The sequence below is a fragment of the Pecten maximus genome, chromosome 10 (genome assembly GCF_902652985.1).
Source record: "Pecten maximus chromosome 10, xPecMax1.1, whole genome shotgun sequence".
Classification (NCBI taxonomy): Eukaryota; Metazoa; Mollusca; class Bivalvia; order Pectinida; family Pectinidae; genus Pecten; species Pecten maximus.
Window position 1 is genome coordinate 13,029,765 of NC_047024.1, and position 13,162 is coordinate 13,042,926.

The following is a 13,162-nucleotide window of genomic DNA, read 5'->3' on the forward strand; positions in this document are numbered from 1 at the left end:
TTTTATACCCAACTTCGATAAGGAAGTGTTATACCCTTATTGCATGGATTTATTTCTGGAGCAACCCACTTACAGTAAATTTTGAGTGTTGCAACATCTTGGGAAGACTGTGCATATGTCTCATACAAGACACACTTGTAGATTGGGTGGTGGTAGGAGCTTGAAGGGTAGATGTAGAATCCTACATAGGTCTTCCTTAGATAGGGATATCTCAAACTGAGTCTGCAAGCTCGAGGCTTGTCGTGTGCTGGCCAGACAAACTCTTACATGATGGTTGTGATATCCCAGCCAATGGTACAGACCAAGGTTTGATTATTTTTCTTGTATATTTAAAAAAAGGCAGCAAATTGTAAGGCTACAAAGCCTTTCCATCAAGTCATCACCTATGTCCTATGAAATGTGCATCAAAATTGATGACTTTATCAATTAGCGACATGGTTACACTACATATGTGTCTTTCTGTACTCCGTGCAAGATTGATTTATCCCATCTCTAGCAACCAGAGGATAACTGTGAAGTTTGTGAGAAAAAAAGAATTCCACAACCTTCATCTCCCCTATCATCATGAGTAATTATAGACTGAATTAATGCTACCAAGGAAAACCAATTCGAGATCTAGAAAACTTTGGTTTGTTGAAACCTAATAGTCATTAACTTTTGGTTTGGCTGAACAATTTATAAAACTTTGTCTCAAAATAGGAACAAGGGTAGTAAGAATATGATCCACTAGGTCTCTAACAAGCATTGAACACATCAATCTTTCATATTGAACAAAGAAAGATTATCAGGATTTGACCATAAAACTTCTAAATTTAACAGAGATTGAGAGATTCAAAAAGTGTAGAGTATAAGAAAATTTAGCATGCATCCTTATGTTTAAAATACTACTTGTCAAGTGAACTATGTTAAACCTTTTTTGAAAATGATCCAATTTGATGTCAAAGATTGTCCCTCTGAATCTCTTAGATACCTTTTCCGCTCACGCTGATCAAAATCAATCGCATTACCGAATTCTATATTTGACATCATCTGATATTTGCTCTTTGGAATTATTAAGGAAGAATGATTTTAAAAGAGTTTGGATAAAATGGGGAGCTAACACACTTTATGAATAGGACTAATGTAAGAAGAAAAGCAAGTAAGCAATACAGGACCAATGGCACTTAATTATTGTGAGAAGGGACTTATTTGCAGATGAATATGGAATATGAAATTGTGTTGCTGCTGCCTAAGACCTTATAAATTAGTTATAACTCTGAGTGTATAACTTTCAGTTCTAAACTGCAGGTGTAGCTTAATTCCATGCATACCATCAAGTCCCTGTGCAGAGGGAGGTAGTAATAGGGATGTGTACCCTTATTCATCATGATGAACCAAACGGTTCAAAGTAACTAACTATCATGACACCCAATCAATATATAATGATACACTAACAGTATAATACACAATCAGTATAAAACAATACAAAATCTGTATAAAACAATACAAAATCAATATGAAACAATACATAGTCAATATTAAAATACACAACATATAACAATTAACGATATACATTCTGTATAGTATGACACAATATAAACAAAATACAATCAATATCAAACAATTAATAGACGTATAACAATACACGATCGGCCTAAAACTGTAACAGAGCGCATGATTTATCAAATCTAAATCACTAGGCTAGCTAGGGATCGAAACCCAGACCTCTAGCTTTTATTAGTACATGCCTAAAGCTAAACTATGTAATTGATGTAAAGAGAAGAACTCTTTAGCCGAGCAGTATATTGCGGCTAGTATTTACCTGGGTTACATAACAAAAACCTTATAACAATACACAATCAATGAAAAAATAATACACAATATATAACAATACACAATATAAAATAATACACAATATATAACAATAACCTATCAATATATCACAATACACAATCGGCATATAACAATAACCTGTCAGTATATATACAAAACACAATCAATATATAACAATACAAAATAAATAATAATACATATCAATATAAAACAATACACAATCAAAATATAACAATACACAATCAGCATATAACAATACAAAACGTATCAAAAATCAATATATATAACAAAACACAATCAAAATAAAACAATACACAATTAATGAAAAAATAACAATAATATAACAATACACAATCGAAATACAACAATAGTATACACAATATATAATAGTACAAAATCAATATATCACAATACACAATCAAAGAAAAAAATAACACAATATATAACTACACGATCAATATGAAATAATATACAATCAATTTGTATATCAATGTCAAATCAATATATAACAAAATACAATAAAAAAAACAATACAAAGATACAACTTTATATGTAACAATACGCAATCAATATATAACAATTCCAAAACAAAACACAACAACAACAAAAAATGCAGAATATATAAAAGTACACTATTTGTATATAACAATACATAATCAATATATAACAATATACATAACAATACGCAATCAATATATAACAATGTCAATTCAATATATAACAATTCCAAAACAAAACACAACAACAACAAAAAATGCAGAATATATAAAAGTACACTATTTGTATATAACAATACATAATCAATATATAACAATATACATAACAATACACAATCAATGAAAAAAATAACACAATATATTATCACAATACACAATCAATATATAATAATACAGAATATTTATATAACAATACACAATCAATATACATTGTATATATATAAACAATGAGTAATTAATATATGACAATGCACAATATTATACAATACACATCCAATATATAACAATACACATCCAATATATAACAATACACATCCAATATATAACAATACACAATTGATATATAACAATGCACAATTAATACATAACAATGTCTTATCAATATATAATAATATTTAATATATATTTGATAATACAAAATCACTTTAAACAACACACATTCAATATATAACACAGTTATATATAGATTCACAATTATATAACAATGAACAATTATCACTGGCGGATTTAAGAGGGGGATAGGGGTGCACACCCCTCTAAAATTGTATGAATCGATGGTGAAATACACTAGAATGCAGGATTTTGCAGTTACCTGCTAAAAAATTTTCCGGGGGAGTACCCCGGACCCCCCATAATTTGGCACGCCCCCCCCCCCCTAACTGAAAATCCTATATCCGACCTTGATAATATAACAATTTAATGCCAAATGATATTACAATACACAATGATATCGTATTACACAATTATATAATAATATGAGATACATTTAGTTCTTTAAATAAATTCAAATATGAATGTTTAAATTATTGAATTGAAGAACATGTCATTTTATGGTTCTGCAGCCAATTATTAATGAAACAAGTGGATATAAGCAATTCAGAATACATCTTATTTCATACCTATTGAAATATATCAACTTAAATTGACTTGTTCAATATGTAATACTTGTATAATCATTTTTATAGCTATGAATATTTACAACATTGATAAAATTGCCTAATACTATATGTATATATGCTCTTTCTATTCATCTGTTAGTTCTAGCTTAATTTTCATAAATTATGATGAATTGTTAGTGTGTGAAATTAAGTGTATCAAAAAAGTTTATACTTTGTTCGTGTAACTGAAATCAGTACGACGCTAAAATGAACTATTTGGCGATTTTAAGAACTTTGCATTTTTTCTGTGTTCTAATTGATTGTATTCGGGCACCTGTCAATCAAGACTGACTTTCAGAGTTAGCTCCCTTTAATCAGTATAACTATGGAATTGTGGGAAATGACACACTTTTGTCGGAAGAAAAGATGGCTACCACGATAAAAAGATGTAGTGAGACTCAAAACCGATGGCTTTATTTGCGATGAAGGAAAAAGCTAAATCTTTTGTTAAACCATTCAGGAAAAAATTGGAGAAATATTCTTGTGATACATCTTACCATGGATTAGATCGTGTGTATACTTGCTGAGAAAATGATCTACGCTTTCGGCTAAAATATCACTAACTTGAGCGAGGGATGCATCAGTTTCCGTGTCCTTAGCTCCGGTGCTTTTCCTTTCCCGAGATTGCTTCATTGTAAATCTTAACCATGATGTGCGATGTGATGCCCACGATCTCTGAGGACGGGTCGACGGACCGAGAGTCTCAGGGATCGGGGGACGATGCTAACTTTGAGCAGCTTATGGTAAACATGTTGGACGAGAGGGATAAGCTGATGGAAACATTACGTGAAACACAGGACTCACTCTCATTGACTCAAGCTAAACTCTCAGATACAGAAAAAGAGAAAGAAAGCCTTCTCAGTCAACTTCAGTCCACGACCCCTCAGGTAAATACGTATTTTATTGTCCCCGGTTACGCCCACGTGCGGTATCAATATATTGGTACAGACGCAGACGAACACTGACATCATCTTTGATTGGGGTCCATCAACCGCCATTTTGTATAAATTATAAACCAATGATCAGATCCTCAACTAGGACATATTATTACTATTCCTGGTTTAAAACAAAAATTAGGATGCATATTTCAGTGCAGATTGAACACGGGATGCTGCGTTTCCTGATGCACAGTCCAGCTTCCAATACACAGTGACGTTGTGTAGATAAATACCACCACACCACTGAGAATAAATTACATCAGACAAGATGTATTTCATTCTGATTATCATTTCAAATTTCCAAATACATGAAAGATAAATAAATTAATATTGAAAAAAGTTACATAATCCAAAGACAATTTTCAAACAACAGCTGTAAGGTTATATAGGGAAAAGATCCTGTTTCTGTTATGGTTTCTTTGGATTTAATGTGTTGCAATACTAAATAGTTTGGATCCGGAGACTCAGGAAGAATTTTATCAGTACACACATTCTGTAACAAGAAAGCATGCATGGGAATGTGTCTTGTACATTGTTGTAGTTTAACCTTACCAATAAATGATTTTAATGAAATGTTATATTTAATAGATATATGAAAAAAATACAGTTTATTGGAAGCAGAATTCAGACTTGCAGATCAATGATTATGATCACAGCATGAACGAATTTAACGAACACATTAACATTGTCCCCTTTCAAAATGTGCAATTTGTTTATCATTGCAATACTGCAAATAAATGACATGTACACTGCACAATTTTATCTGAAATATGCTGATTTCTACATAAGATAAAAAGTTGAAAGTAGCAAATTAAACAGATAGTATATAAATTCAGTACTGTAGTTTTATGACTGCACATATATACGTATACACAGATCATTACAGATGCTATAGCAAGAATATGTATTTTATAAAAGTAGCCTTTGAAATATCTATGTAACTTACAGAAGGGTAAGTATTCATTAGATTTTAAGGCTATAGTGCTAATTTACATTTTTTGCTGCAAATTAAAATTAAAATCTTTGACCACAGATATGTGATTATGTCATATATACATGCATTTTAAACGTAATTATACATACTGAAAAGTGAAACATTCATATGTTGGTGTCTTTATTAACATATGACTGTTCAGTTTTAAATTTCAATATTTTTCTTTGCATGACAAATTTAAACATACTCCAAAGTGAAGTAATTATAATTTGACTTCATGTATATTCATACTGGAGTTTCCGTAAAAAATATAGTTGATCTTTTAGAATTTTGAGTCCACTAAAACTTGTGTACTTTACTAAATGCAGGATATATGTATACTTTCATATATATTGCTAATTTTTGAAAACATACATCTTTTCTTAAAGTCACAGCCTTTTGATTGTTTGCAAATTACACACTTATTTTCTGGATCCATGTATATAAGCAACTCCAGTCATAAAGTATTTGTTTATGAATCATTGCCTTGTACTTGGATATAGCAATACATGTAATTTGTCACCACACGTAACACATCATTACCACAAACGTGTCAGGCTGTCAGCTATTTTCTTTGCCCATATAATTTTCATTCACTGATCATCATTCCTTTGTAGTTGTACATTGTGTGATGAAGGTATAAAGGGTGCCTGGTGTTTCTTTTCATAGGCTTTTTGACTTGTACATTTCTAAAAGTAATTGGTGTGTGAAGCATAATTTCTATTTCTAGCCAAGTATCATTCATGACACCAGATTAGTTTTTTAAACATTCCTATATCAAAAATGTTCAGGTAAAACCATTATATATGTATACATGTTTGTATTAAGGTTGACTATATGACTGTTCATGAATGATCGCTTGTATTTAAACTTTACAAACAATGACAGCTAATTATAGTTGATTATATATCTATAATTGCCCATTTAAATTTGATATCCACGTGTACTGAGCGACAAACAATAGGTATCACTATGTCAGTGTCATCACAGAGAATTCCGTGGGATAACTCAAGTTCCCTTTGGCGATCAAACTCAAACTTCATGCAGATCTTCCTTGCCAAAAGTGCTCCCTTGGGAATTCTTTTCAGATCCAAAGGTCATGGTCACTGTTACTAAAAATAGAAAATTTGTTTCCTTGTGATAATGCATGTTCCTTTGGGCCCATCAAGCTCAATTTTCATACAGTTTTTCTTTACCACAAGTGCTTGCATGGAATTGTTTTTTTCACTAGCCCAAAAGTCAAGGTCACTGTATCCGTAACTATAAATAGAAAATCTGTTTCCATACAATAACTCTTGGGTCGATCAAGCTCAAACTTCTTGCATTGAGGTGCTCATTTACAGAAAGTTCAAACTTCCTGCTCTCTATTGCTGAATTTAGAGCACTTTTAGCATTATTTAATTTCTTGGAAGTGATAATACAATGTATATAGATCTATATTTTTGTATTCACCCAAATTACTGCACAGGCATCTGCTTCCGTGGAATTGTTGTTTCTCTTATTGGTGAATATTTTCCATGATCATCAATACATGTATATTTCACTATAAGATCTTATGATAAAAACCAAACATTTGGAATACTATAGTATTACATTGTTTTTGTTTACACTATAACCAACATATAGGTTCTGGTAATTTTGTATAGGTCGCATCAAATTAAATTTTATTAAAACAAAAAGAGTTCCCCTTCCCCAGGCACTGTATACAGCTGGCACATTGAAGTAATATCAGTACATTACACTGAATCTGACATATTTAAGGCACATGTTCTAATTATACAAAAGGATATAGATTGATGCCCCCGGGGATTTCGATTTCTTGATCACACTGATTCCTCATCGTCACTCTCATAATTCTGTAGTTATGGTTTTATTTGTGGAAACTTTTATGAAGATGCACAGTTATGATCACATTGGAGTCTGATTGGACATACTTAATTTTTGGACAAATTCTTTTTTTACTGTTCTATATATATATATGTTCATATACTGGTCTATATATTGCTGGTAATATACAAACTTCATTATCACGAACTGAACAACTCAAAAGATTGCTTACCAAAATTCAGTTCTAACAGTACGATTCTATGTAAAATAAACTTGGTTACCCCGATTACTCTGGATATCTCGAAGGTATTTCACGACCTCATTGACATTGAGAGAAAATGGAAGTGCGACTGTATCATACTTATATAATATATTATAATATTAGTAATTTAGCTGGTGATTATGGGAAACTAAAGGGATGTCTGATAACCTTATATATAGCTCTCAGACAAACCTTGAGTACCCATATTTTATGTTTTTGTGACCCTTCAAATTTCTAAGAAATAGTGATTTGCCTTTTGAAATTGCTAGAATTCAAGGGACAACTGGATGCCATAATGCTAAGTAAAAAGAAAATGTATGGGTCTGTCGTTATACATTAACTTTGGTGACACTGTATATATATTATAATTATTTTCATACAGTACCCCAGCCCTATTTCATACATCGATCACAGAGATAGTCATTGTCAGGGCTAGCTATATCTCTGGGTTGGAATTTCGTTTCACCAAAATCTTTCGCCTTACACAAGCTGTGGAGGATTTTCATCTTGTGTAAAATGTTACATGAAGAAGGTGATGAAGGTTGCAGAATATGCATGTTTTGCAATGTAAAACACATGTCATCCAATATGAAATTGAATTAAGTTTAAACCTTGCTGGGTACTGTTGTTTATATACATAAACATGAATATTTTGATAACATTCAATTAATTTCTATATCTAGACTAAATTATTCCATAAACACAATTATATATTTTACTGTAATTTAAAAGGAATAATGCTGTTAAAAGCATTTTGTATGTTTTGGGTAGAGAAATTAAGCTGCATGATATCCATCACCATATGTGTGGCTGAAATTTTGTTATGTAATGTACCCTGAAGTGTATGGTTGTGTTGGTGTTATCAGTGTATGATGTTACAGATAGTTATACTGTTCAGAAATCAGACTCTGCACTACTATCTCCCACACACAAATTCGGATCCCCCCTCCACCCCCATCCCACCTCCACTCCACCCCCCCCCCCCCCCCCCCCACCCCCCCCTAACACCACCACCACATGTACACACATGTACACTGATCTCCCACACACAAATACACCCTTCTACACACACAGATCTCTTACACACAAACAACTCTGCCCCCTCTAGATCTACACACACAAACTAATTTCCAACAAACAAATAACCCCGCCCCCTATACACACACACATGTACACTGATCTCCCACATACAAATACACACACATATCTCTTACACATGAACAACTCTGCCCCTCTAGATCTACACACACACAAACTAATCTCCCACATGCAAATACACCCCATTACACTCAAACAGTGAGATCTCCCTCACACAAATAATCCCACCACCTACACACATCTCCCACTCACAAATAATCCCACCACCTACACATATATCCCACTCAAATAAGCCACCTACACACATCTCCCACTCACAAATAATCCCACCACCTACACACACATCTCCCACATACAAATAATCCCACCACCTAGATGTATCTCCCACACACAAATAATCATCTCAAACTAATATAATCCCAGAGACTGACACACAAACATCTCCCTCACACAAATTTCACACACTTACAGATCTAGATCTCCTTTACCAGGGTAAGTACGGGCCTTGAGAAAGCCTTGAATTTCATCTTGGGCCTTGAAAAGCCTTGAATTTCAATCTGGGCTTTGACAACCCTTGAAAATTGGTCAACCTTGAAAATAACAACAAGGTTTCATTAGGATTAATGAAACCCTGGCCACTGATTATTTGGATTCAAGTTTGGACAGACGTTACTAGTGTTTTAATAAATGTTTGATAAGAATAATAACCATGTCAAGTTGTATTTTGATCAAGTGGATAGTTATAAGTTGCTTTTTGGTTCTCTTGTTCCCTCTCAAGCTGACTTAGATGACGGGTAAAATGGGCCTTGGATATTTAATTAAGACATTGAAAAAGTCTTGAAAAGGCTTTTAATTTGGTTTGACATAATCCGGATGAACCCTGAAATTTACACTAATCTGCCACATTCACAAACTTTACAAATGCCTTTCATTTCCAGTACTAGCCAAGTCAATTAAAGACTCTGCCCACATGCACACCTGACCAATTTTTACCTATGAAATTTAATTTCCTCACTGATCTAATTGCCACTCTCTGAAGGTTCACCTGAACAAGTGGCTAATTATTCATTTCAGTCTTATCTGTTTTATTACTTTGATTAAATCATTACTTTATTAGCCAAAATTCTCTATATAACTTTTACAACTACAGATTTTATCCTAATTTGTAATCTAACTCCAGATGTACATTTATATATCACTATCTAAAATGAAGCATCATTATACTGGGAATCAGGAATGACAATATTAATGCAATCTTCTGTATTTAATTCTGCCACAGCAACATAAACAAGGCTTAGTTGCAAAATACTGAAATTATCACATCATAGCTATCTATACTAAGGCAGTTAATGAAATGAAGTTCATGACAGTTATTTATGATACAGTTGTATATATAAACACTGCTTCCAAAACTAATGGTTCTATAATAAAATTATCATTTTGTGATAAGGCTATGGATTTTATACAGTATACAGAATATAAGTGCATTGTATTTGATGGTGCGAAACAGCTGTCTATTGTGAATTAAAGGCACATTTCAGAACTTTACAACCTGACTGGGAAAAAGACGTCTTTCTATAGTGAAAAGCTTAAGGTGATGACAGATTTTCATAGTTTTCTCACACTTTTCTGTCAAAAGAAATGAGCCTATTTGAGGTTTGGAAATAAACAATGGCCAGCTTCCTGGTGATTTATTAATTGTCAGTTAAGTGATCGATGAAGTCATAATTAAACCTACAATAATTTAGTCTACATTTATTTTTCATGAGGTAATATAAAGGAAGTCCAGCAGCAGCAAGTTAATTGGTGCATGCACATACAGGGTTGGGTAACAAACAGAAGACATACACAGACGTGTACTTTGTTGACTTTCAAAGACTTTAGTGATTTTCAAAAGACAAATATTGATCTTTATTGTATTGTATCATTTTATTATTTGATGAATGTTGCATTGTTGTAATACACACAGAACTTAGAATTAACTTGGATGTATACATGTACCAGCATGTAGGGGAGGTAGTAGTAAGGACAACATTTATACTATACTGGGTATATAATAGTACTGACAACATATTAACACATTTTATACACAAGAGAACAGTCAGGAATCGTAAAACGAAGAGAGATTAGTTGTCTTATTCTATAAGTGCCTGATCATGATTTTGTATGATGAAACAATATGAGAGAATTTGAACTACAGCAACATTTTCAGAAATACATACAATGCAAGGTAAGGTAGATAAACTTCGAAGATGTTTTACTAATATTTGTATTAACTAACTAATATTACAAAATATACATGTAACACAATTCTGCAGTGAAAGTTTTACTATTCTTTACTGTTACTGTAGGCATCTCACATATATTGCACATTATCTTTTACATTATGGAGACCCAATACTTTCCATATTATACGTATGTACTGTTCAATGAGTTTACATTATTATATTTTATAATTATACTGTGGTTTTTTTTCTTTCATCTACAGCAAGAGTATGCATCACTGGCGAAGGAAGTGAATGCTATGAGAGACCAGTTACTTGAGAGGGAAGAAGAGGTTTCTGAATTGAAGGCAGAACGCAATAATACCAGGGTAGGTACTAAAAAGATAAATCTTTCAAAATCAGTAGAATATTTATTTTAGAATAGATCTGAATGTGATAGAATCAGCCAATCAATGACAATGTTATAAAAGTGCTGGTTCAAATTATGATCTCACAACCAATCAGGAATAATAAAATAGGGCAGATACCAATTCCACAATTAGCTTATCAAGCTCATTGTAACAGAGGGACGATACCAATTTCACAATCAGCCAATCAAGATCAATAAAACAAGAGAGAATCTCAAAATGAGCCAATCAAGATCATTTGATTCATTGTAATACAGTACAGCTAGGACAAATACCTATATCAAAGTTAGAATCAGCCTGTCATAATTAATGTACTTATGTGAGTTAAATTGTAATAAAATACAGGATATGTACCTGTACCAATCACTTTGCAACAGGCCAGGGTATCCTAAAGTCACAGTGTAAATGACTATAAGTTATCAGCAAAAATACTGGATATTACAGAGTTTTCAGGTCAGTTATAATCATAAATTTGTGTGATAAGCAAAAACCAGAAGCAGAAATGAATAAAAAAAAATCTTGTGTAAACCTGTAGATAATGATTTCATGGCCCAGTTAATGTGAATGACCAGTAGACCTGGTTTGTGGGATGTGTTGTAATTGATGAAACAGCAGGGTGAATAGCTTCAGCTTCCTGCTAACTCCAAGTATTACATGGAGTTTGAATGTAGATGCCAACAGCTGATTGGCCATCCACCTGTTATCAGTCTTTAGATATATACAGATGTACAAATTGCCAAGTCAAGCTTGGTCAGCCCAGTGTCATTCCACTAGACACATCAGTTGCCAGATGTTTTTCTCATAAATATACTTCCTGCAATTGGCAATTTGTATTATAAATGTATATACAAAATTTTGGCATTGTATTCGCTCCTTATCATGAATTTGTCACAATTATATTGTGCATGTTCCAAAGCATGTATATGATTGTCAGAATTGGTAAATCACTGAATCAATGTATCAAGTTATGTTGTACATAATTTCACTAATATCGGTATTAATATAATTTCAAAAGATGGATACAACTGGAAAAAAATAGATTTTACTGTTGCTTTTAGGTTTATATAAAATTACACGATACACAAACTGTAATGTTTTTGTGTTTTTGGTGGGAAATTAATCTAAACATTACATATATAAAGAAAAAGTCTTGTTAGCTTGGCTAAAAAAAACTTGGAAAAGAATGATTTTATTGTGCAAAATTTAAGATGAGAGAAATTCAGATTATTAAAAGTGTATTTCATGTTTAGTATATTGAAATTACAGTAATGAATAAGTTATTTAATTACTGAAGTGTACTTAGAAAGTTGTTCATGTGTAGCTGTGTTAAGCTGACAGAGAGCTACCATTTGTGATGATTGATAGGGGAACATTTACTGTCTGTATCCTGTACTAGCATATAATGATGTGGAGAAGGGTATTGAGTAGGAAGGCTCCAGTAATGGTCTCTAATAGCTCCAATCATAGTTGAAATTACATTTATAATATCCGGAGATAGGTATACAGATCTACATGGCTAGGATCCGGGTCAAAAGCTATGAACTGGGTGGAATCATATTCATGGAAAGCTTATAAATAGTGAAGGAGATAAGATTTCTCAAAAATCCAAAACATATGGAATACATTTTTCTGCATTTTGAGAATCTGAAATAGATAGAAATTGGCCCAAATGATACAGATCACCAATAAATGTTTTAATAAATCTATGTATAAAATATGTAAGATATGGAAGTTATTTTTTAGAATTGCAGAACTGATCATTTTACAGCAGATTCAAAGTTAAGGATAAATTTACTTGATAACTGAGTTAAAATTATACTATGTATCACATATATATAGATGTTTGGAAAAATTCTGTTTTCATTTGGATTTTCAACATGCTTCTATCATCTACAACATATGTCTGTCTTTCAGGCCATATGTTTGGACTCTTATCAAAATAGATAGGAAACACTTATCAAATATA

At 32.3% G+C, this 13,162-nt stretch overlaps 1 protein-coding gene across 9 annotated transcripts in view; it reads left to right on the top strand.

The window, feature by feature from the left end:
- The first annotated feature begins 3,817 nt into the window (after nt 1–3,817).
- LOC117336351 (liprin-alpha-1-like) overlaps nt 3,818–13,162 on the top strand; it is a 50,394-nt gene continuing 41,049 nt past the window's right edge. For 8 of the 9 annotated variants that reach the window (XM_033896847.1, XM_033896849.1, XM_033896852.1 and 5 more), the window contains exons 1-2: nt 4,114–4,353; nt 11,053–11,157. In XM_033896847.1, coding sequence (XP_033752738.1) covers nt 4,114–4,353; nt 11,053–11,157 — 345 coding nt within the window. Of the gene's footprint in view, nt 4,354–11,052; nt 11,158–13,162 lie in introns of all 9 variants that reach the window. The other variant, XM_033896846.1, reaches the window with a different exon arrangement.